The sequence below is a fragment of the Delphinapterus leucas genome, chromosome 3, assembly GCF_059928025.1.
Source record: "Delphinapterus leucas isolate spDelLeu-1000000601 "Yukka" chromosome 3, BTC_Dleu_Yukka2, whole genome shotgun sequence".
NCBI lineage: Eukaryota > Metazoa > Chordata > Mammalia > Artiodactyla > Monodontidae > Delphinapterus > Delphinapterus leucas.
The window spans coordinates 157,563,701-157,589,565 of NC_143131.1; the positions used below are offsets into that span (position 1 = coordinate 157,563,701).

The 25,865-nt window shown below is 46.4% G+C and overlaps 1 protein-coding gene across 18 annotated transcripts in view; it reads right to left on the bottom strand.

The window, feature by feature from the left end:
• Positions 1-16,231, bottom strand: part of LOC111169875 (protein FAM193B) — a 31,518-nt gene extending 15,287 nt beyond the window's left edge. For 3 of the 18 annotated variants that reach the window (XM_022564450.3, XM_022564443.3, XM_022564449.2), the window contains exons 1-3: positions 15,923-16,223; positions 2,011-2,253; positions 961-1,192 (exon numbers count right to left, since the gene is read on the bottom strand). In XM_022564450.3, the coding sequence (XP_022420158.2) occupies positions 961-1,192; positions 2,011-2,253; positions 15,923-16,132 (685 nt within the window). In that variant the 5' untranslated portion in view covers positions 16,133-16,223. Of the gene's footprint in view, positions 1-960; positions 1,193-2,010; positions 2,254-8,229; positions 9,755-14,374; positions 14,493-14,837; positions 15,611-15,922 lie in introns of those variants that run through there. The other 15 variants (XM_089909763.1, XM_089909761.1, XM_022564452.2 and 12 more) reach the window with 15 other exon arrangements.
• Between the last annotated feature and the right edge of the window lie 9,634 nt (positions 16,232-25,865).

Here is a 25,865-nt window from a genome sequence, read left to right on the forward strand (position 1 = left end):
CCACAACACCTCTGCTGGCATAAACAGGGGATACATGTTCTGTCTCTCAGTGCCTCTTTAGGACCTGCCTGTCAACAGGCATTCCTCAGGCCCAGGGCAGGATCTACAGAAGCCAGTGGAGCAGCAGGTTGAGGCTCTGCCTCTGGGCCATGTGGACTGAGGCAGCCAGGGTATGCCAGACTCCCGGGTGGCCCCAGATTTCAGAGGACAAGTGGGAAAAGGCTTTGATGACTCTCTCTGGCTTATGCACCAAAATAACTGGAATTATGCATTACTCAACTCACAATTCTGGGGGCAGCACCCCTTTGAAGAATTCAGGTCCTCCATTTAGAAGCAGACAGTAATTCATATTTACACAGTACATCAAAAACCCAAGATTTTTTCTTTGGGTCACTAAGTGTTATCTCAGGGTCTAGAAAAGGCTTACACAGCTGCAAAACTGGCTAATAATCAAGGCAGCTCACACTGCCTATCTCTTGTGGATGGAAGTGCAGTACTTTTATAAAAGCACCCATCCCCTAGATGGAGAAAAGGAGGCACCCAGGCCCTCTGGGCTGCTGCAGGAGTCAGGTGATCTGATTCCTAATTCCCTAAAGGCCCTTTCAGACTTCACTTTCTGTTCAGCCAGTGCTTACCAGGTCCCCTCTTGGATCCAATGGGAACAGCTATCAGAGCCAGTCCTGGGGAAAGGATTCCCACCAAGACAGTCAAGGGCTAGATTCCCTGCTTGGCTTCCACCAGAACAGCTCCACTTTTACTTATTGGGTTGGCCAAAAGAGTTTGTTCAGGTTTTTCCATAAGATGTTATGGAAAAACCCAAACGAACTTTTCGGCCAGCTCAATATTTTATTTAATATTTGTTTAATAACCGATCTTACTGATCTGTTTGAACAAGCAGTTAGGAAAACAGAGCTCTCTCCACTTATGGGGCCTGGCTGTCTTCCGAGCTTGGAGACTCACCAGGGATGGAAGGAGGACTCCCGAGCGAGCTGCCTGGCATGGCCCCACTGGAGTGCGGGGAGTTCCAGAGGCCCGAGAGCTTATGTGCTGACAGGAACGAGCTGGGATCCCAGTCCCCTGAGTTCCCATGGCAGGAGGACGACGAGGATGAGGACGATGAAGAGGAGGACGAAGAGGAATGAGAGTCACCCCCACAAGACTGAGATTCGCAGGATGTGTGTGACAAGGAGATCTGGGGAAGGGGGAAGAAAAAGGCTCATGGTAAAAGAGGAAACATCAGAGCTAACCCTCTGCTGCCTCAGCTTCCCCAGGGACACCTCCTCCTCCAGACCCCCATGCCATGGCCAAAGCACAGTTCCCACAACTAAAGGTTCAAGGGCAAATGCGGGCCAGGCCTTTGCCAAGAGGGGCTGTGGTGCTCCCAGTGACGTATGTGGATATGATGAGAGAGATTCTGGTAATGGCAGAGACTGCCTGTTAACTGTGGGCCTTTAGGGAGTCCTGAGAGCTGGCAAGGAGAGGAACAGTCTTTAAATTAGGAGTCCTGAAGCTGAACTGATTCTGGGTAAAACAGAGGGGCTGGGGGGAATAAGAAACGAGGAGTCGGACCTCTGTGATTCAGGAGATAGCACTTGGACAGCTTCTAGGCATCTTGGAAGCCTTCTAATGGAGGCATACTGCAGACCCTCAAACTGACCTTTGCCCTCCATATCATATTGGTTGGCTTTTGAGCTGCCAGAGAGCTGAAGGCAGCACAGTCACAGGGAAGGGTCAGGATCTCAATCTACCAGTACATCTGAGCCGGCCCTCACACTGTGCACTGTCCTCAGGGGCTGGTGGGCTGCCTGAAACCTCTCTTTTCTTCCCCCAAATGTGAACCCAAGCTGCTAATGCTGTGTGGATGCAGCCCAGCAGCCTCTTGGCACTTGGGCATAGGTGCTGCCTGAGGAGAGCCACCTGAGAGGACAAGGCAGCAACGGCTCAGCAGCCTGACTTCTTTGGGCAGGCAGCGCTCCTGCATTCAGGGACCCCTTCTCAGCGGTTACCTACCGCCACTGCATGTTCTCGACCTGTCTGCCTTTCATCTTCCTCCATGCTCTTTCGGCAACTCTGGCAGACCCATAGAGGCATCTCGCCTAGGAGATTCTTGACGAGCTTTGGCATGAAGTCAGGGGGCAGCTTCTCACCCTGCAACACCAGTCCATTTTGGGAAGGGCCTTCTTCCCAGCCTTTGCGTTCCCGGTGACACAGCAGGCAGCAAGTCTGCACAGACTGGCTGGAGGTGGGGGGAACCTGTCCAACAGACAGAAACAGGGTTTCCCAGAAGGGGAAGGGCTCTGCTTAGAAATAATATTAACAATACTAATGACATCACTTATTACGTGCCAGGCACTGGGTTAGGCACTTTATTTACCAAATTTTAGTCCTTGTAACAGCTCTGCAAACTAGGTGTTATCATTCTTCTCTTTTTTTTAAAAGAAGAAACAAACTTCAAGAAGTTAAATAAGTTGCCCAAGGTTATAGAGTTAGTGAGTGGTTGAACTAGGATTTGAACCCTAGTGAGGCTGACTCCAAAGCTCATGCTCAAATGCCCTAATGCCCCAATGTCCCCAAATCTTGAAGGTTAATGAGAAGATGGCCCTTCCTTCTCTGGCATGTCTGGGAGACGCCACAAACCTTGGGTGTCTGTGAAGTCTACAGACCAATCCCCACCTGAAAGAAAAAATGTTTCAGTTAATGCAGTTTGGGGGAACATGTAGGGTTCCTGAAGAGCTGCACAATTCCATTAGGATCACAGCAGCATTTTGGAGGAACCAAAGAGTTATCAACTCAGTTGAAAACTGAGTTGGAGGGTAGGGCAAACCCTGGTGCTTCTGAGAGGCAGTGAGGTATGGTGAAAAAACCCTGGGCTTCGGGGGTCAGACTGACACACATTCTAATCCTTCCCTGACCACAAATTAGCTGGGTGACCTTGAGCAAGTTATTGAACTTCCTGAGCTCTGATTTCCTACCTACCTTGCAGAGTTGTTGTGAGGGTTCGTGCCTAGATAGGGAAAGTGCCTAGCCCTGTGCGTGCCGATAGCATGGTCCCAGTACACGGTAATTATTATTTGGATTTTGTTTTTCCCTTCTAGGACAAACTTCACCTAGAAATATAAGTCTATAGGTTTTCTGTCACATTGAGGGGTACTGACTGGGAGACTGATTGTGTCTAATGACCCCAATTAATGGCTTTCCTATATTCTGCAACTTTGTACTATAGTCCGTTCTCACTCTGACAGTCATGTCACTTTCTTCAGCCAACGGGATGTTAGCAAATATGCTGCCAGCATAAGCTTGAAAAGTGTGTATGCATTTCTACTTGCCTCCTTGCATGGCTGGGCTTGCTCGCTCTCGCACCCGTCATGCCATGTAAGCATGACCAGGCTAGCTGCTGGAGGGATGTGAGAGACATGTGGGGAAAACTGAGTCTTCCCAGCTGATTGGCCAGCAGATCAGATACACGAGTGAGCACAGCTGAGATCAGCCAAGTAGGCCGCGATCAGCAGAAACACCCAGTCAACCCAGAGACTCATGACAAATAATAAATAGTATTGTTTTAAGCCACTAAGCTTTGGGGTGGTTTGTTACACACAGTAGTTAGCTGATATACCTTCCAAACTTACCCACCACTAGGTAACAGGTATTTGCAGAGGCCTAAGCAAAGGAATTAATAAGAGTATTATTTTCATCCTACCAATAAAATAAATGGCATCATCTTTTTCGAATAAAATCACCTTCTCACAATAAGTTGGCATCAGGGTATCCTTAAATCTGTAATGTTACAATTACACTGACTTGGGTCCCTGGTTTCTAGAAAAAGAAAGGAATCAAACAGTAGTACCAGGAGCATACTGAAACATTTACGGAAGTACAAGGACCTTGGAAAAGAGTACCAGAGAGAGAGAGAAAGGAAGGAATCTTACATATGGAACTCATGTGAGATGCTGCCTAAACAGTCTGTGCCAAGGGGACATTTCAGTGAGCAAGTCGGCTGCTTAATGGCAGTTGCAAAAGAATATAGGCTTCTAGAACCCATTGGTGATGAGTATCTCATGGAAAGAGTGGAAGGCTGATGGAGAAGGATGGTGTTCAGATAAGTTATGGCAAGGGAAGCCTTTCCATAGCTACAAAATGCCACAGTAACTCCAGGAGGAGGAGATGAGGTCAAGGCCCAAGTCCCTTTCCCTGTGAGAAATAGAAAAGTAACCATATTTTTAAGGCAAACACCAGGACGTGTAATTTTACTACAATGGAGTTTCATTTCATTTCAGTGTTAGGTTCTATAGTTATTACATAAGATGAAAATCTTGTATGAGTAAAATTATTCTCGAAATTTTTTATATGGCCTGTAAGGTACAGTATATATGGTTTTGTAGGTACAACCAAGAATTCAAATGTATAATGTAAATGACAAGGTGTAATAAGTGATTTTTTCTGTTTTCTTTTAAAAGTGAAAACAGAATTCTTATAAATTAAATATGTAATCAATGTGACTGTACTTAGTGCCAAAGTATTTGTGGGACGTGCTGGGGTGTAGTAGAAACAACACTCACTTTGGCATTAATCCTGGGCCTCCATCACTTACCAGCTGTATAATGCTGGGCAAGTTCTACTTATTCTACGTCTCTCCATCTATAAAATGGGATTAAGTCCTGACTTGCAGAGTTGGCTGTGAGCATTGTGATAAAGCACCTAGTGCCAGGCATATATGTTGTTCAACATATGGCACTAATTATGAACATGATGGGGGCAATGGGAAACTATTTAAAATCAGGATTACGATTGAAAATATAGAATATACAATCATTGTATTTTAAGAGAATGCAAGAGTCTCTCACATGCGATGAACTGAAGGTGATTTTTAGGCATCTTAATCTGTCCTCACTCCATGAAGTCATTCCTTAACTTCCCCAAATACTCCCTGTACTCTTATGTCATGCCTTTGCTAAAGAGGATCCTCTGCCTAAAACCCCCTTCCTCCCCACATTTACCACTAAGTAGAAGGGCAAGGCTTAAATAAGGCCCAGCTTAGATCCAATCTCACCCAAGCTTTCCTAGAGATTCCCTCTTATAATTCACCTCTCCTTCCCATATCCCCACAGCACATTGTGCCTTTGTTACAACATCTGTGCCTTCCACTTAACTTATTTATCTGTCCCTTCTACTGGATTGTGCTCTTAGAAGGCAAGTACCAGATCTGATTCTTGTCTGGATCCCTCACAGTACAGCACAGGGCACAGGCTCAGCTCGGCACATAGTGGCTAAATCAGATTTGTTAAGTGTCCCCATGGCAATACAGCTGGCAGGCAGTTTGGTGAGACATTGCTTGAAATTACTGTTTCCCACAGAAAAAGGCCATCTCCCCACCCTGGACCTCCACCCAAATGGTTACAATCTCAAGTGTGGAAGAGTGGAAGATTGCATTCCTTGGGGATTACAATGAGATTCCACATTCATGGAAATAACATGACTTTCCCTAGAGCCAAAATGGTACACATGATAAATAAGAATAGCCATCAATGGAAGTGAATTTACAGGGCAGGCTGTCTTTCTGGTTAAAGGAAGAAACACAGGGCCTGGAAAGCTAATTAAGTACAATCTGAAGCAGGGATATACCACCTACATTGCATAAGGTTGCCCAGAGGATTAAGTGACATTAGAGATGCAAAGCACTTAGCTCAAGGGATCCATACAGGAGGTATTCAATCTATTATCTATGCCCCTTGGCTGGTCTGTTCTTAATAAGTCTACACTGGAAACTAGCTTATCCACTGTCTTGAGTTTGGTATACTAGATTCTTTCTTTCTAGGCCCAGGTAGTTCTGGGGGCCACCCTCAGAGCTGTCTTAACTCTAATCTTTGGTGCCTGCCCCTGGGTAAAACTCCCAGTGGAGCCTGGGGACTTTTCCCTCTGACATTTTCATCTCTACTTTAATTGCCAGAGGGTTGTTTGAATTCCAATCCCTGGAGATATCATACACAGTTAATACTACCAGATTTTTCAAATTTTTGCTTTGGCAGAGAAAAGCTCTTGGTTCACAGTTCCCTTTGACTGCAATCTCCTGCCATTTTCCAAATTCCTGGCAATCATGACTTCTTATCCTCTGTAGTCAATTCAGGCTTTCAACTAGCTGTTCTCAAGCTGTACTTTTTAGCACCTGGCACAGTATTCCCACATGAATAACATAATCAATAAATGTTTATCGAATGAATGAAAATTCCAACCATGTTTCTTCATCACAAAGGCTGATGGAACTGATTCTTAAATCCAGAAACCCTGGGCAACAGCTAACTATTACTTCTTACCTCAGTTTAAATTCAGAGCCTCTCCAGATTCTAGTCTAGCCTTAGGTAAAACACGGAGGAGAAAAAGGAAAGGTTCTAGTGGTTCTCTAGATTTGGGATCTGCTCAAAAAAGCTCCAAGATAATTCTGCTTCATTCTCTGAGCAAACCCCAAATCTCTGGACAGTGTGGGGTTACTCACACAGGGTATCAGTGTTGTAGCACGCACAACCCCAGAGCAGTCAATGAGCCAGGGGAAGCCTAGACTGTGGCCACTCTCAGCCCAGGAGGCTGGCATGTGCAGCCATTAAAACCAGTGCCTGCTCCCTCACCTGACCAGACCCAAGACTTTTCTTCTTTGTCTGAGAAGCATTATGCTAAGACATTCTAGTTTTCCTGTGAAAAAAGAGATAAAATCAAAGAAAGGGGAAGACAGTTGTTTCATGGAACACCATTTTTACTTCAAAGAATGACTGACAAAGTATGGTTATTCAAACCTGGGTTATTGGCAGACATTTTCTCAAAAAATGACCAAAACGAGCCTGTCACTTCAAGGAAAACAACTCTGTATTTATGGTCAATGATAAAATTCAAGTTTCAGGAGAAAATTAGAATTTTGGAAAAGTTGTATCCACAACAATGAGCTTGACAGCTTCCCAATACTTAAAGACTTTATGATGAAACTGATGGTGATATTAACAAATGTTATCTTTTGATATTATAAAATGAAACAGGAAAACATTTGGAAGATCTACATAACTCAGTGAACCTACTTTCCAAATGATCAAAGCATAATGTTACAGAATCATGCACTGGTATAAAGTCCACTCAAAGTGTTAGGTGAACCAACAGATTTTTTTTTTTTTTTGAACCAACAGATTTTAATGTAAATGAGTATAAAGACTTTATTGATATGGTCTCAGATTCCATATTGCAAAGAAGAATACCAACAATCGTCTGCACAGGCTATCAAAATACTTTTCTCTTTCCAACTATGTATCTGTGTGAGGTTGAATTTTTTTTTTAACATACTTCAATCAAAATAATGTATTGCAACAGACTGAATACAGAGGCATATATGAGAATCTAACTTCTTTCTATTAAGGCAGACATAAATTTGCAAAAGTGAAAACAAGACCACTTTTCTAATTTGTTTGGAAAATTATTATTTTTAATTTAGAAGTTGTTATTTATGTTAATGTGATAGGTTTAATATTGTTATTCTGCAATGAATTAGTAACTAAATATTTTTAAACTTTCTCAGTTTTAATACTTAATTGGTAAATATCAATAGTTTAACCAACAAAAGCTCTTTCGGGTCCTCAAAATTTTTTAGTAATGTAAAAGGGTCCCAAGACCAAACCCTTTGAGAACTGCTGATGTAAAGCATCTAACAGTGCCTGTCACCCAGTGAGTGCACTATAAGCAACAGTGATTATTAACAACCATATAGCAGTTCATGGCGTATCTGGATAGCTCTTTGGGGGCATGAGTAAATTTTGCACTTCAGACTTTCTGGCCACAACCTGGGAATTATGTGTCACTAGGCCAGATGGCTGTCAAGGACTGCTCTTGAAAGCTGGATCTAATTTCCAGAACCAAACCTGCTCTCATTCCTTTCATGGATTCTTTTTACTCCCAAGAGTTTGTGTATGTTTGAGAGGATTCCCCCAAGACACATGCTGTATCTAACCAGCAGCCCTGCAACAGTTTCCAAATTCTATTCTGAAGTGGCCCAGCAGAGCACTCTACTCTCAAGTCACCCAACTCCAAAAGCCTCCTTGTCACTGAGGCAGGCAGAGGACAACAGTTAAAATTCCCTTCCAAAAGCAGAGAAAATGATTAATCCCCAGCCTAGAAAAACTTATCAGCCCAGTCATTACCACTCACTCTTCCGTTCACCCATTCATTCCCTCATTCAACAAACATTCTCAGGGCCCCTACCTGGTGCCAACCATTGTGCTAGGTGCTGTGAACCATAGAGTTCCTGCCTTAAGAACACATGCGTAAACCAGGCAGGTTCATGCACGGGGTTGTCAATGCTCCCAAACTCCCAGGATGCCTCATATTCATTTTGGAGAATCAGGCAGGAACACATTAAAATAACAATTATAATAAACAAAATAATACATAAGTTAAAAACTGATTAGGACATTGGGCTTCTCTACTTAATATAAGCTTATTATGTGCCTTCTCACATACCTATCCAGTTTGAGGATCTCTTTCCTTTACCTCCTCTTTCCTACCTTGGTCTCTCTTTGAGCTCTAGGCTCCTTTCTGGTGGAGCTCGCTACCAGGGCACCCTTTGGCCTCTGGCATTTATAACTTGGCCCCAGCTGACCTCTCCATACTCCATTTCCACGCTTAACACCTGAGAACCATAGGTTCTATTCATACTGTTCCTCATATACACCTTGTCCCTTCAAACCCCAGCACCTCAGCTTTACTCCTCAGGAAATTCCTACTTATCCCCTAAAATCTTGGTCAAAGGTCGCTGAAGCTTTTGCTGGACCAGGCTGAGTAGAATTATTTCAGTATAGCACCTATCACATTGTGCCATAGACATATCTTCTGCCTACTCCAAATCCTGGTAGAATGGGAGCTCTTTGGGGGCAGGGAGTAGACTGCGGCCATTTAAGTGTGTCCAGGAACTAGGCTTGGCTTGGGTCTGGCACATAGTAGGCATTCATTGAATAAATGAACGAATCCTTAAAGCCCATCTGGCTCATGTCTCAGCTGCTCTACACAAAGGATAGAAACTAAAACACAGCCAAACCAGCCCCTTTCCCGACATACCATGTTGAAAAGGCATGGCTGCGTCACTCCAGGCCACTAATGGGTAAGAATCTCAGACCATTCTACTGCTGGCCATCAGAGGTGTAGTTAATTCTTAGGGAGCTGATACAACCTCAGTGCCCTGGAGCTTTCACCCGAACTCCCACTCAGGCTGTTGGCTCAGGTCCTTCCAAGAGGTAGGACAATAGTTTCACAACATAAAGCCATTTTGTGGAGAATTCTCTTCGGTTGTACAAGCTGAGTCAAGGATAGGGCAGTGAGTCTTTCTGACCCCAGGGGCCCTCTACCCGCCAAGGCTAGTTCATCTGTCAAACCTGCCTCCTGGGTGTAATCAGCCACAGGAAGGCCTAAGCTGCTGCTTATTTACCTGGAACCCTAGGCAAACCTTATTACCGACTACTCTGTAATGGCAACACAGAGTTCTCATGGGTGGAAGAGTATGAACTTTGGAGACAGACTGTTGTGAGTTCAAATCCCAGTTCTGCCATTTTCAGTATGATCTTGGATTATTACTGAATTTCTTTGAGCCTCAATTTCCTCATTTATGAAATGAGAATAAAACCATACTTCACAGAGTGGTGAGGACAGAAGGAAATAAATTATATAAAGTACCTGGCCTGGGCCTGGCACACAGTAGGTGCTCAATACCCGTTAGTTTCTTTCCTCTTCTGTCCTGGAAGAAATGACAGGGAAACTTACTAAGTGAGACTTGCCCAATCCAAAGTTATTACTTGAAGCACAGGACAGAAGACTAGACAGGTGACCTTCAAGGTCTCTTTGACCCCCGCCCCCCCCTCCCACCCAGCCCACATTCTCTGGCTGCAACTTCCTAATAAGAACCTCCAATATTTCCGGGCCCTTCTTTCTGCCTTAGTTTCCCTATATCTATTCACTTCAGAATGGAGGGGGAAACCACAAAGGGATGTGGATAGCTAAGAGCCTTGGGTAGGAAATAAAGGACAGGTGGCCTATAGGACTGCACCATGTTCATCCACCTAGCGTCTGAAGGATGAGGGTGAGAACATGGGCACAGAACTGAAGGGTGCAAACACTGGGCCTTTCCCGGGACACAAGCATGCCTCTCCTCAGTCCTTCTCTGCTCTGCATATTCTGCCACGAAGAACCATTAACCACTCCTTCCCACAATATCCATTCCCTTTCTCCAATACATAAGCACTCACATCTTCACTCACACTGTTCCCTCTGCCTCTTCCTTTTTAGGCTCAATTTGGGTGTTACATTCTCCTAAGTCCACAGGCAAAATAAACTGTGCTTTGCTCTGGGATGCCCTAACACTTTTTTACATGTCTCTTGTAGAGAGTTTATCACGTGTATCATGATTATTAAAATCTGTCTTCTCCAAAGAAGACAGCTTTTCAAGGGCAGGGCCTGTGTCTCATGAATCAGTGCATCCCAATCATTCAGTAGAGGTGGCAGCACGTGTTTCCATACACAAAGAAAGATTAGCAGTTGGAGAATATGGGCAACAACTGGAGAACTAGGAAAAGTTTGTTTTTTTAAAAAAAAACTAAGGCTGTTTCTTCTCCTGCTTATGGAAAAGCCCTCTCCTCCCCCAGGAAGCCCCATTCTTTAAAGAATAGCCTAGGCCTCCGCAAAGATCCTCATGGCACCCTCAGTTCAGCAATTCCCAGACCCAGCCACACATCAGAATCACCTGGGGCAATTTAATAACAATAGATGCTGGGCTTCAGACCTAAAGACTCTAGGTCTGGGATATGGTCCAGCAAAGCACAAGGGATCTGATTATTAGTTAGGCTGGGGTGAGGGAGAGGTAGAGGTAGAATCAAGCAATCACAGCTGCCTCTCCCACTGAGAATTACTTCCATGCTATCAGAGAGAATTTAATGAAGCACATCACATTCACTTTCCTACTTAAAACCTTTCATTGATTCCTCATTGCCTACAGGATAAAGCCCAAACCTCTTGGTTTTCAAGAACCTGCTAAACTCTCCAGCCAGACCTCTCACCACTCTCCATAAGCGGGGCAGTTCTGGCCTCTGGGTCTTTGTCTATGCTGTTTGCTTTGGTTAGACACTTTCTCTCACCTTCTCTGGAGGACCTTCTACTTGACCTTGAAGCCTCAGCTCTGAGAAGCTTTTTCTAGGCTATCACGTCTGTGCATCCTCAGAACAAAGCATCTATAATAATCACAGCTACCACTTGTGCTCAGTGCTTGACATGCAGTACTTGCTGAACCCTAGTGTGAGCCCAGCATCACTGTCATTTTATACATGAAAAAAAAACTAAAAGGCTGAAATACTTCTAAAGGCATGTACTAGGATCTAGGATTTGACTCAACTCAGAGGAAGCGATGCTCTTCTAGCCTAACTGCAATTGTTATATGTATGTTCTTTAGACCATGAGCCCCTGTGGGCAGGGATCATGTCTGATTCACTTCTGCATTCCCAGCTAGCCCAGGGCCTGGCACAGATCAGGTGTCCATTAGTGTTGGTAGAATAAATGAACGCCAGGTCAGGTGAGAGGAAGGCTGGGCATGGTGTGTGTGCAATGTGCCTGAATGAATGACTGCCAGCCTGGCCTAGCAGTGGGGGCAGATAAGAAAAAAGTGCTAGAAACCTAACATCTCTTTTATTATAATTTAGTTTAACAGCCATTCATTGAACACATAAGGACCATGCGTAATAAATACACCAGAAATGAATTAAAACATAACCCATGCTCTCAAAAATTCTAGGTTTAGTAAGTAAAGGTGTTAGGACCTTAATAGTACATCTGATATCATTTATTAAGCTTATAGCTCTGGGACATTTTAAGGAAATTTAAAATTTTAATCATTATTTTTTTTTGCGCTGTACCACATGGCATGTGGGATCTTAGTTCCCTGACCAGGAATTGAACCCATGCTCCCTGCATTGGAAGCTCGGAATCTTAACCGCTGGACCAACCAGGGAAGTCCGGAAATTTAAAATTTTAAAATCTTAGTAGGTAAGTCTTCATCTTCAAAAGACTTTTGGCATTTCTACATAGTGAATCTCTACTGGCTTACAAGAACCAGAGGAGACAAGGATCTCTCCTCAGTACCATTTCTTCCTATCTGCAATGAAAATGGCTGGGTGGGCAGTGATTTTAAGGGGGAAGTCTCAGGGTATAGGGATTATCTCATTCATCTGTGTGCCCCGAATAAAGGCCTTGGCACAGAGATCGTTAATACTTGCTGAGTGGATTAAACATAATGAGATGATTTTAATAAAGATACTGGCTGATCATCTGCTCCAGTCCCATGAGGGAGCAGGTTTAACTCTGAGCAGTGGGGGAGCCAGGTCTCTAGAGTTCCTTTAAACTAGGCTGGGCAAAGTCCCAGGTGATGCTGTAGAGATGAGAAATGGGAAGGGCAGGATGAGCTCAACCCCCACCAAATGCCAGTTTACAGTCTAGCAAGTCTCCTGGGGGTTTACTGAGTGTGCACCTGGACTACAAGCTGAGTGGTCCAAGAGAACTAGAGACAGCCAGCAGAGCTGGCAGGTGAGAACACTCAGGCTTTGGATGGCCAAATGGCTCCCTGCCACACGTCACGTCCAATTCTAGCTCTGGCGTGAGAAGCACTAGGTGCTATGTGGGTTGCTCCACATTCTCTGGTGAAGCTCTGGAAAAGGCTTAAAGAAGGCAAGAAACATGCCCACAGCAACAAAGCTAAGAGAATGAGCAGGAAGCTCACCCCAAGTCTGCAACATTAAATACTATGTCTCACTGCCTCCTCCAACTGCTTTGTAAGTTGGGTTTTTTTTTTCTTTGCTAAGAAGGCTGTAACTGTTTTAGTCTTCTTGTGAAATAAATGAGGATTTGGGTTTTTAGTGAATGTATCAATGTAGTTTAGTGGCCTAATCAATTAGAAGTAAGGACTTTTGGGATTCCAATTAAGCTCAAAGTCCTGCATTTAAATGTGTACAGGTTATGAAAATGAGCAAAGGAAACTGGATGCAACCAGTGGCCTATGAGCCTTAACTCAGAGGAAGTAATGATCTTCTAGCCTTACCGCATACTATAAACCAAACTCATTTGGTCTCTAGACCAAATGAGCCCCTTGTGAGGAGGGACCACGGCTGATTCACTTCTGCATTTCCAGCTGGTCCAGGGCCTGGCACAGATCAGGTGTCCTTCATATGATAAAGAGGGCAGACACTTCTCAGAGACTGCAGATTACTGCCTCCTGGAAATGTGGGCCCAGGAGCACCAGATTTTAAGAGATGGCACAAATCCAGTTTTGTGGGAAACCTTTGATTTTTAAAAATACTGGCTCAAATCAAAACAAAAACAGAAACAAAACTACATGTGACTTGAGGCATTTAAACCTGTATGTGGACTGAAAGTGATCTCATTTGCCATCTTTGGCTTCGGTTTGGCATATGACACTGAATTTCACCTTACTTACCCACTCTAAGTATTTAAGATAGGGTTCTAAGTGGTGGTGGGAGCCAGTGATCCTCACCAAAGGTATGCCTGTGGGTAGAGCAATGACTGATCCCAATTCTTTCAGCAGGTGCTTTTCACCAAGGCACAAAGGCCTGCTTCTGGCACACAGAACCCCCTTCCCCAACAAAAATGGGGCACAATCAGAGGAGAGTTTGTCAGTTTGTTTCACCTATTGTGGCTAGAGTAAAAAAATGTCTTGTTAAATACCCCACAGTACACAGAGTGTCCTGTTTTTGGTGGTAGTGGGGGCACCTATAGTAGGAGTTATTTGGGCAAATATTTAGTTTCTCTGAGTTTCTGTTTCTTCATCTGAAAAACGGGGTTAATAGTATTTATATCCTTCAGTTCATTCATTAAAATTTGTTAACCACCAGGCATAGGGGTACAATGGTGACTGACTTGGTTCCTGCACTCTCAGAGTCTACATAGCAAAAGCAGACCAATAATTACACCAATAGCTAACTCATCACATTTGTGCTAAATGCTGAGAGAACACGGGTGGTGGGAAGGTATGTAAAGTGCCTAGTATGAATAAATGAATGAATTGGCAGGTCAAGCAGTGCAGTAGGTAGGAACCTACATGTTAAAGTTGTGTCCTATATAAAAACTAAATGGTTAAGCCATCAACCAAACTTTCTGGCCATGAATACTATAGACTGGTTAAGTGGCAGGGGACCCTGAATGGGAAAGAGAGAAGACAACAGCTCCCTGGTTCTCTCCTCCCCCACTATCCCCTTCTGGAGAACAGCACTCCCAGGGGGCCCAGAGAAGGGAAAGAGAAGGCTAGAGGGGAAAGCAGCTTCAGGGTGGGACGTCAGACCAGGCAAGGGTGGGGTCCAACCTGAGGAGTCAAATCCTTTGGAACCAGTCTCAGCCCAGAGTAAGGGTGGGGATGAAGGTGGGGCTTCTGACACTCAGTAAGTGGTGACATCTTCATTAATTAAAAATCTGATTGTGATCTGAGACACAAAGGAGACCAGTATCAAAACTGGGTTACAATAAGTACAGGTTCTCAACGGATTCAATCTCTCTCATTCACCTAGTTATTCCTACTCTGTGTCAGCAAGGCCCAGGGCTAGGTGTGGAGGACCAGGGATAGATGGCATGATCTGTGCCCTGGTAGAGTTCAAAGTTCGGGGGGGGGGGGAGGGCACAGACACATCAACAGACTATCTCATTGTAGAATGGGGAGTGCTACCAGAGGGGAGCACAGGGGGCTGTGGGACAGAGGGGGCACCTCACGCAACTGGGGAGGTTAGGGAAGGCTTTCTGGGAATGGTACCCCAAACAGCATCCCCACTCACATGCACAATTCCAGAGATTCTACTAGAAAGCTGTCAAGAGCCATGCCTTCTGGCTGCACCAGCCTCCCAGAGTCCCCTGCTGCCCGATGCAGTGTCTGCAGAGCCAAACGCATCTTCTGCCACGCCTCATCCTCATCCGGCGCTGCATCCGACCCTCCAAGACTCCTGCAGGAGCCTGCCTTCCTTGGCAGGCTCATCCAAAAAACCAACTCAAAACTCTTTTGTCAGAGCAAGCTTAGGGCGAGCCACCCAGCCCCAGGTGCCATAACCCTCCCAGAGCAACTGTGGCTCATGCCACCCCAGCTTCGCAGTGAACACCGGCAGGGTACCTCCTATTATCTCCTTTGCTCAAATGAAAGTGACCTTCTCCCAGGTGGCAAACTGGAAGCTTTGGAGAGTCCTTCTACTGCTCACTCTCAGCAAGATTCGCCAAACCCAGGGATTTGAGGGTCTGGGTGGGCCGCCTTGTAGGTCGGGGGTATACAAGGGAGAAAGAGCAGGCTTTTCTGGGTTTCCACCTCGGTGCAGGAGACCCACCAAATAGTCTTCTGGGCAGCCTGGCTGTCTGCTGCAACTGCTCCGCTGGGCAAGGAGAGGAGGGAGGCCCCGGGAGACATATGCTGGGGGCACAGCTGCTGAGGGGGCAGCGAGGGGAAGGGGTGGAGCCGCTCCCGGGGGGGAAAGAGAAGAGGCTGCAGCCTTCCAGGCCCCAGCGCCCCGAGGTGGCCTGTGGGTGGGTGGGGAAGCAGGTGGGCCCAGGGGAGGTAAAGGGCACAGACCTAAGCTGTAGCAGCCTCAAGATTGGTGCGCGGTCCCAGTGTGGGTGTGCGACCAGAACGTTTCCCGGAGGCGGCGGGAGAGGGCAGGAAGCCTGGTCTCAGGAGAACCGGACGTGCCGTGCCTCGGCTTTGGACCAAAGGATCCAGACTCCACTCCCGCCTTGGGGGAGAAAGCCTCAGCCCTGGCCCAGGGGGTAAGGCTCTGGCCCCAGCCGGGGGAGAATGGTCCATCCCCAAACCCGTCCCGGCCCCGCTCCGGGGAGGTAAAAGAGCCCGGGCAGCCAGACTTGCCTCGCTCGCTCCTACCTGGGGACCGGGAGCCAGATGGGGGTCGTCCTCCTCCCTGGGGCCGTCGCGGTAGAGCTCCGCCGGCGCCTCCGGGGTCCCTGCACCCGCTCCTGCTTCCAGGCTCGGCGGCGGCGGGGGCTCCGGCGCCTGCGGCTTCTGCGGCCCCGCGGCCCGCGCCCGCTCGCGCCGGCCCGCGCCGCCACTCGGCCTGCTCCGCCTCCGAGTCATGCTGCTGCTCGCGCCGCTCCCTCGCTTCACTCGCGCCGCCGCCTCCACCTCCGCCGCCGCAGCCACCGCTCCCCTCGCAGGACAACAGCCAATATGGCGGCGCCCGGCTCCCCCTCTGTCGCTGCCAGCAGGTCAGAGGGCACGCGGAGTCCGCGCCGCCGCACTAGCCCCCGAGGCTGCCTGCGCCATTTTGAGTAAGGTCACCACCCGGAGTTCCGCGGAAGAGTGAACCTGGTGAGGAAACGCCCTCCCCATCCCAGGATCCAAGGGATGAGACCTGCGCGAGGGGTGGGTGTGCTCTGTAGTAATCGTGCTGCACGGCCCTGGGCGCTTAATAACTGTTAAATGGATGAGTGAATTCGTAATTTCTGTAGTGCTACGCTACTCTCACAGCCATGACCTGACTCCTTGTACCTACACTGAGTGGCAGATACAGTAGTTCCCATTTTGCAGCGGAGAAAACCGAGGCTGCAAAAGGCGAAATGGTTGCTCAACATCAGCCAGCCAGAACTCATGGGCTCGTGGACAGCCTGAGCTGAAAGGGACAAAGGGATTGTCTAGATTCGTATTTTCAGTGTATGGTCCACGGGGAGTCCAGCGTTTGGTGCTTGGGACAGCGAGACTCACCGTCTCAGTCTGGTGGGGAGAGTGGACCCTTAAATACACAATTACAAGTGTGATAAAGATGAGATGACTGGGGCATGTACTAGGTCAGTGTTTCCAAAAAAGTGGTATGTGTGCGAGAGGATTTTGAGTGGTACACAAAGGAACATTTTAAAAATGTAATGATTATGTATTTAATTGTTAAAACTGGGATATTTTCCCTCCCTTTCTTTTTTGAATATATGACATGCGTATAGTACAAATTTTTAAAAATAGTTTTGAGTGCAACTTGTCTCATGCCAGGGCCAGTGGTGTCCTGAAACCATACGGTGGTTATATGTAGAGTTGCTGTTGATCCATCGACAAGGGCAGAATTCTGACATTGGCCCAACCCAAGGGAGCAAGGACTATTTTGAGAGGAAGGGCTAAATGGAAGGCCCTGGAGCTCTCCCTAACTGCCAAATGAAAAAATAATACTTCATCTCATTACAGGGATTAGCACCACCATCAAAGATTTGAAAGATTCAGGGTGATTCCCACTATATCAACATTACCTCTTCAGTTTGTCCAGAATAGAGGATAGATGGTATTTTTTCCCATTCATTTATTTTCTTGGTGGTAAAATTTGAGTAACATAAAACTTATTGTCTTAACCATTTCTAAGTGTACAGTTCATTGGTATTAAGTACATTCATATTGTTGTGCAACCATCACCACCATCTATCTCCAGAACACTTTTCTTCTTGTAAAACTGAAACTCTGTACTCATTAAATAATAACTCCCCATTCTCCTGTCCCTTCAGCCCTTTGCAACCACCATTCTACTTAAGAAAACCTCCCCCTTTTCCCTACACCCCAGCCTCTGGTAGCCACTATTCTACTCTCTGTTATTATGAGTTTACCTTTTTTTTTTTTTAATATTCCACATATAAGTGAGATCATGCAATATTTATCTTTTTGCGACTGGCTTGTTTCACTTAAAATGTCCTCTAGTTTCATCCATGTTGTTGCAAATGGCAGGATTTCCTTCTTTTTTAAGGCTGAATAATATTCATTTATATTTTATATATATATACTTTTTGTATATTCCTCATATATATTCCTATATATATTGTAGATATTTATATATTCTTTTATATACATATACACATATACAGATATCCATCTATATCACATTTTCTTTATCCATTCATACATCAACAGAGAAGATCTATCTATCTATCTATCTATCCATCTATCTATCTGTCTATATCACATTTCCTTTATCCATTCATACATCAACAGAGAAGATAGGTCTTCCCTGGTGGCACAGTGGTTAAGAATCCACCTGCCAATGCAGGGGACACAGGTTTGAGCCCTGGTCCGGGAAGATCCCACATGCTGTGGAGCAACTAAGCCCATGCACCACAACTACTGAGCCTGTGCTCTAGAGCCCACAAGCCACAACTACTGTGCCCGCGTGCAACAACTACTGAAGCCCTTGCGCCTAGAGCCCGTGCTCCGCAGCAAGAGAAGACACTGCAATGAGAAGCCTGTGCACCGCAACAAAGAGTAGCCCCTGCTAGCCGCAACTAGAGAAAGCTTGCGTGCTGCAACGAAGACCCAATGCAGCCAAAAATAAATAAATAAAATAAATAAATTTATAAAAGCAATAGTAAAAAAACCCAAAAAAACAAAACCAGAGAAGATAAATGGTCTTAAATCATCACCGAGCATTATGATAAACTCATTCTGATACGCCAGTGCAATTGTTGGCCCACAATTATAGGTCTGATCAATGCTTTTTTTTTTTTTTTTTTTACGGTACGCGGGCCTCTCACTGTTGTGGCCTCTCCCGTTGCGGAGCACAGGCTCCGGACGCGCAGGCTCAGCGGCCATGGCTCACAGGCCCAGCCGCTCCGCGGCATGTGGCATCTTCCCGGACCGGGGCACGAACCCGTGTCCCCTGCATCAGCAGGCGGACTCTCAACCACTGCTCCACCAGGGAAGCCCTGATCAATGCTTTTTGTAAAAAATATATTTATTTGTTTATTTGGCTATGCCAGGTCTTAGCTGCGGCACGTGGGATCTTTGTTGCAGCATGTGGGATCTAGTTCCCTGACCAGGGATTGAACCTGGGCACCCTGCATTGGGAGCATGGAGTCTTAACCACTGGACCACCAGGGAAGACCCTAGTCAATGCTATTTATTCTATACCAAACCTCAGGAAAAGTTTGTGTTCCTCTGGCAGGGGCAACAGTAGACCTTTACTGTCTTGCTTCAGGGGTATGTCACTCTCTGGACATACTCAGTTTATCGGAATTTTTGACCAAATCACCATTTCAGTGGATATCAGGCTAATCTACTGTGATGCTGATGACAATATCCTGAAGGACCTTGAGAACAGGAAGTAGCAGATACCCTAGATGATTTGGTAAGCATGATGTGTGTGCCAGAGAGCAGATAATAAATCCCACGAATATATAGTGGCCTATCTACTCAGTGAACTATCTAGGGTTCTGGGGTGTGTTTTGATATTCTGCACCAAATAAATGACAAGCTGCTGAACATCACACTCCTGACCACTAAGAAAGCAGTACTGTACTTGGTGGGCTTCTTTACTTGGTTATAAAATATACCATATTTAGGTATATTATTTTTACCTATTACTGGGTCACTTGAAAGCTATCAACTTGAAGGGGGACCATACAAGGAGAGAAGGTTTTCTTACTGGATCAGGCTGCAAAGTAGGTAGTTCTGCCTTTGGCCCTTATATTCAGGCATTGGCTTTTGGAACAAAGTTATGACCTTGTTCAGCAGTTGTTTTCCTTCTGAGAAACATCTCCTGGCTTGCTTCCCGGGTGTGTGGAAATTGGATGCCTGACCATGGCATAGCAGGTGACCACGTGACCTGAGCTACCATGTTATCTGATCTACCTAGTCATAGAATTAGGGGTGGCCAGCAGTACTCCATCATGAAGAAGAAGTGACATATATGGCCTCAGTCCAGCAGGCCCTAAAAGCACAAGTAGGTTGCCTGAGCAAGTTGTTTACATTCCTCTCCTACTGATGTTCATGGTCTCCTGGAGAGTTGTTTGTGATGGGTTGACTAAGGAAGAATAATCTAAAGCCCTGTTTATAAACGGCTTTGCACATGATGTTGGCTCCAGCCGGAAATGGATTGTTGGGGTCTTCCAGTCTTCCTCCGAGAAGGCCTGAGGGACCTGGAAAAGGGAAGTGTGCCCAGAGGCCCCAAAGTAAAGATGCACTGATTCCTAGCCGTTGGATAATGGTTTAGTCTGTTGGTCAGGGACTTGGAAGGAACCAGACTGAAGGCTTAGTGACAAGAAGTTTTGAGGGAGATAAATGTGGATAGACTGCCCAGAATGGCTTCAGAGCATAGGGTTATTAGTGTGCCAGATGAACATTCACCGAAGGGTCTCACTACAGAAGAACTTCTTAAGAGCCTGGTGGGCAGTTTGGCTCCTTCTGTGGCTATCAGGCAGTCTCCTTCCCTAGCCATCTCAGGACTTGCTCCGTGGGTTTATGAGAAAACTGGCCCAGTATTACGGACTGCTCCCTCCCACGGCTGGCCTACTCTTTGTGCTGAACCCAATTTGCAAGCCTCAGGGAACCAGCCTGAGCCCCCAGGTGGAGCCTTACTTTGAGGGAAACAGCCAGCTATCTCGTGGCAGGGAGATTACATTGGGCTCTGTATTAGTCAGGGTTGGCTAACTGCTGTAACAACTGACCCCGACATGTCAGGGGGTTAATACCATAATAGTTTAGTTCTTGTTCATGTCACAATTCAATGCTGGATGAAGGGGACTTTGCTTCATGCAGTCATTCAGGGGTCCACTCCCTCTCTGTCTTGTGGCTCCGCCCTCATCCAGGTTCTCTCCATTCAACGAGAGGATGGTAAAGATAGAGCGAGGGTTGCCTGGGCTGTTTTTATGAGCAATACCTAGTAATGACTATACATCACTTTCACTCACATTCTGTTGGGGAGATTTCAGCCACATGGCTCCACCTGACTGTAATCTTTCCTTCCCACTCCTTCCCCTCTCCCCAGGCAAACAATGATCAGCTTTCTGTCTCTATGAATGTTCTATATTTTCATACAGTATGCACTCTGTTTTGCCTGACTTCTTTCCCTCAGCATAATTACTTTGCAATTTATCCATTTTGTAGTGTGTATCCATAGCTCATTCCTTCTTAGTACCGAGTGGTATTCCATTGTATGGAAGTACCACAGTTTGTTTATCCATTCAATATTGACGAATAGTCATGACAGACCTTTCTCATACATTTAATTAACTTATTATACTGCTCTGAGAACTGGAAGAAAATATTTTTAAAGCATGTATGCAAGGTACTAAAATCACATCTTTTGCCACTGCTTACATTTATATATTTTTTTAATATGCTAACCTTAAAATGTGTGAGAGCAGGGCCAGCTTCATGGATGTACAACCTGCACAGCCACTCAGGGTCCCTTATTCAGAAGGGCTCTGAGCTTGGCTTAACTTTCTGCCATCACCTTCTTGAAATTCTCTCTCTCTCTCTTTTTTTTTGGCCATGCTGTGCAGCATGGAGGATCGACCCTGTGCCCCCTGCAGTGGAAGCGCAGAGTCTTAACCACTGGACCGCCAGGGAAGTCCTTTGTAATTCTTAATAATGCTTGAACAAGGGGCTCACATTCTCATTTTGTACCAGGCACTCCAGTTTATGTAGCTGGTCCTGAATGAGAGGGTGTGTAGTTTTTAAAACTGTTTTTTGGGGGCATGAAGCAAAAGTTTGAAGGCCACTGGCCTTGACTGTCAAGTCTGTAAGAGCTTGGGCTTTTGAAACACAGCATCCAGGATGGTTTGCAAGTTCTCCTGCCTTCCACTCTGTGATCTACCTTACTCCTACTGCAAGGCAACAGTTACAGAACTAACTGCTTGAGTGGTGAGGAGGGAAGGGGAAACTATAAGGGTGATGCAAACCAGATTACCAGATCAGCATAGTGTCCCATCTGCACAGGTGAGGTTGGGCACCATGGGCCTCATACAGCTAACTGAGGGTTTTACCCTTTCCCTGGGGTTGTGTTTAAGGCCCTGGAGTCTTATCTAGTACTCAACTGTGAGTGTGTGTGTGTGCAGGTGTATCTAGTTCTCAAGGTCATCCATCCACACAGGCATTCATGGAGATGTCATTTGTCCCCAGTGGCTGCTGCTGAGAACTGGCAGTTCTCACTCACATGTCTACTAGAGACCCCAGCTCTCTTCCTGCCTCATGAGAATCTTGGTGAGGTTACCTAAGGTTCTTTTTGCCTAGATGTGCCCCAGAGCCATCTCCATGCCCGGTTTTGCTGTTTCCCCAGGCAACCTTCCCCTCTATTCTTGGATTCTTTGCTTTTCCTCTGGCCTCTCTCTGTGCTCTCATCGCTTCCCTCCATCCTCCTCTTCTTTACTTCTGTGACAGGGGAGAGCCAAATCTGACTACATGTTGGATCTGTTTCTTTTACTTTAATCTTTGCTTTCCACTGCTTTTGTTCACTAAAAGGATACTGTCTATACATAATGGCCTAATAATGCCTCGGGGAACCCTGCCCCTCTACCTGAATGCTAAACTAAAGTGCCTTTGTTCAGGGAAGCATCCTCACCCTGTCCACCTGTGGATGGCTGCAAGTAAGAAGAAATTAACACATCCCCTCCCTGAGGCTGGCCATTCCAGGGGATATTTACAAAACGTATAGCGTTTTTACTTTACTTCCTCATCTCCTCCCCCAGCCCCACCCCACCCCCGCACCCCTACCTCGTTCTGTAAAAGAAATGGGCATCCAAACCCCGATAAGATGGTTTTTTGGAGAATTTAGTTGGCCACCTTCTCAGTCTGCCGGCTTTCCGAATAAAGTTGTACTCCTTGCCTCAACACCTTGTCTCCTGATTTATTGGCCTGTCTTCTGTCATGTGGCGAGCAGAGTGAGCTTGGACTCGGTAACACTTCCATTTCTCCAGACCCCTGAAGTCCTCCTTTTGGAGTATCTGGAGGAAGCCCCAGTAGATAACACTGTCTACTTCTTTTTTAAAAAATATGTATTTATTTATTTATTTGGTTGCACCGGGTCTTAGTTGTGGCAGGCGGGCTCCTTAGTTGCGACTTGCAGGCCTCTTAGTTGTGGCACATGGGCTCCTTAATTGCAGCAGACAGGCTCCTTAGTTGTGGCATGCATGTGGGATCTAGTTCTCTGACCAGGGGTCGAACCCGGGCCCTCTGCATTGGGAGTGTGGAGTCTTAACCACTGCACCACCAGGGAAGTCCCAATGGCACTGTCTTCTTGACTAGAGTTCTCTACATACTGGAAAATGAAGCAAAGGAGAGGCAGGTGGAGGCTGAATATTACCATATTACTGACAAAGACCAGGGCAGAGCATTTGCTCAATGTGGGCAACTGAACCCCCAGCCCCCAGTCATGGCAGTGCTAGAATGGGTGGACCTCCCTTCCAGAGCCCCTGGAGGGGTGGTGGATGTGGCATATCCTAAGAGGAAGAAGGGCAGAACTGAGCAGAGCATGTACCATGTTCTTCCCAAGTACACAAGTACACTAATCAGATGAGTTCTCTCTCCCAAGAGCAGAAGTTTCCTGTCAGTGGAACCTCTTCACCCTGGGCCAATTCTTCCTCCCCTCCCCTCCCCTCCCCTCCCCCTCCCCCCCTCCCCTCCCCCCCTCCCCTCCCCTCCCCTCCCCTCCCCTCCCCTCCCCCTCATGAAGTTTCTTAAAACTTTTCAGGGACTTCCCTGGTGGTGCAGTGGTTAAGAATCCTCCTGCCAATGCAGGGGACATGGGTTCGATCCCTGGTCCGGGAAGATTCCACATGCTGCGGAGCAACTAAGCCCATGCGCCACAACTACTGAGCCTGAGCTCTAGAGCCTGCGAGCCACAACTACTGAGCCCGTGTGCCTAGAGCCCATGCTCCGCAACAAGAGAAGCCACCACCATGAGAAACCCACGCACCACAACAAAGAGTATTTCCCGCTCACCGCAACTAGAGAAAAGCCTGCGCACAGAAACGAAGACCCAATGCAGTCAAATATAAATAAATTAATTAAAAAAAAAACTTTTCAGCTGTGGCTGACACTTCTCTCCTTTGCCCTGAGTCCTTGTTGAAACCAAATCCAGAAATACTTAAAAAAATCTTTTTAGGGCTTCCCTGGTGGTGCAGTGGTTGACAGTCCGCCTGCCGATGTAGGGGACACGGGTTCGTGCCCCGGTCCGGGAGGATCCCACATGCCGCGGAGCGGCTGGGCCCATGAGCCATGGCCGCTGAGCCTGCGCATCCGGAGCCTGTGCTCCGCAACGGGAGAGGCCACAACAGTGAGAGGCCCGCGTACCGCACAAAAAAAGAGAAAAATCTTTTTAAAATAAAAATTTAAAACATAGACAAATGTAGACAGAATTCTATAATGAGTCCCCTTGCAGTCATCACCCAGCTTCCACAATAATCAACTCATGGCCAATCTTGATTTATCTATAAATTTTACCTTCTCCCCCCCATTCCAACTCCTGTGTTATTTGAAACAAGTCCAACGTATCACACCGAAAAGACTCTTATTTTCTGCCCTGTCACATTCCACCCATGAGGAGCAATGAGCACAGAATGGACTAGCTATTTGAAACAGGGTCGGAGTGAATTACTAGGGGAAAAAAAGTGGTAACATTATAAAGATACTATCCTGCCATAGTAGTTAGGCTGTTTCCATTTTCCTTGCCACAGTTGAGGCTCAAGGACTTATCATTTGTCTCTGGCAACAACCTTTTTCTTAGTTTCCTTGCTTTTCTCCCTCTGGATTACTAGTGTTTCTTCATGTGACCACCTGCATCAGAATCCCTCGGAAAACTTGTTAAAATGCAGACCCTGGGCCCCTCTCCAGCCCTGCTGAATCAGATTTATTTATTTATTTATTTATTTATTTATTTTTGGCTGTGTCGGGTCTTCATTGCTGCGCACAGGCTTTCTCTAGTTGCAGCGAGCAGGGGCTACTCTTCCTTGTGGTGTGCCGGCTTCTCATTGCGGTGGCTTCTCTTGTTGCAGAGCATGGGCTCTAGGCGGGTGGGCTTCAGTAGTTGTGCCACGCGGGCTCTGTAGTTGTGGCTCACGGGCTCTAGAGCACAGGTCAGTAGTTGTGGCGCACGAGCTTAGTTGCTCCGCAGCATGTGGCATCTTCCTGGAGCAGGGATCGAGCCCGTGTCCCCTGCATTGGCAGGCGGATTCTCAACCACTGTGCCATGAGGGAAGTCCCTGAATCAGACTTTTGAGTGTGGTTCCAGATGTTTTTTACAGGGAGCCCAGAATGATTCTGATGCACACTGATGTTGAGAACTGCTGTCCCAATCTAGCCTCCATGCTGTCCCCAGATAGTCTTCAAACACCAAATCTGACCATGTCACCCCCCACTTTGGACAACCAGGAGGCCCCCCAGACACACAGGATAAGTTCCAGGTTAAGGCTTGGTACTTAGGGCCCTTCAAGAGCTGGCCTTTGTGTGCAGCAGCCTCACTCCCCACCACTCTCTCCCTTGAACCCTGGGTTTCAGCCCTATCATACAACCTTGATGCGCTCAACACTGCATTCTCTCCCTTACCCCTCCAGGGTTTAATAAACTTGTTCTGATTATTCAAGGGCTGGGGCCAGGCCAGTGTCTCTTCTTCTTGGAAGCCATCTGTGACTCATTCCTCTGTACATTGTGGTAGAAAAGCTGGGGATTCAGATAGACTCAGATGTCCATCTAAGCTCTACCACTTTATGGCTATGTGACCTTAGGAATGTCCTCGATTGCTTTGGGTCTCAGTCTCACCATCTAGAGAATGGGGATGAAAGCAGTATCTCACGGGACTGTGAGACATAAATGGAGACCTTGGCACAGTAGGGAGGCAAAACTTAACCTCTGTCCTCTTAGAATCTCTGGCTGGTTCCAAGAATTAAATTGACATGGGACAGTTTAAAAGAAGAAAAGCATATAGATCTTTACATGGGAGCCCCCACAGGAAAAACAAAGATCCAGAGAAGTGGCCAGGCCTAAGTGTTTATATAGTAGGCTGGACAAAGAGAGACAATTGTGGAAAAGTAACTAAAATACATGGGGAGGGACTTCCCTCACAGTCAAG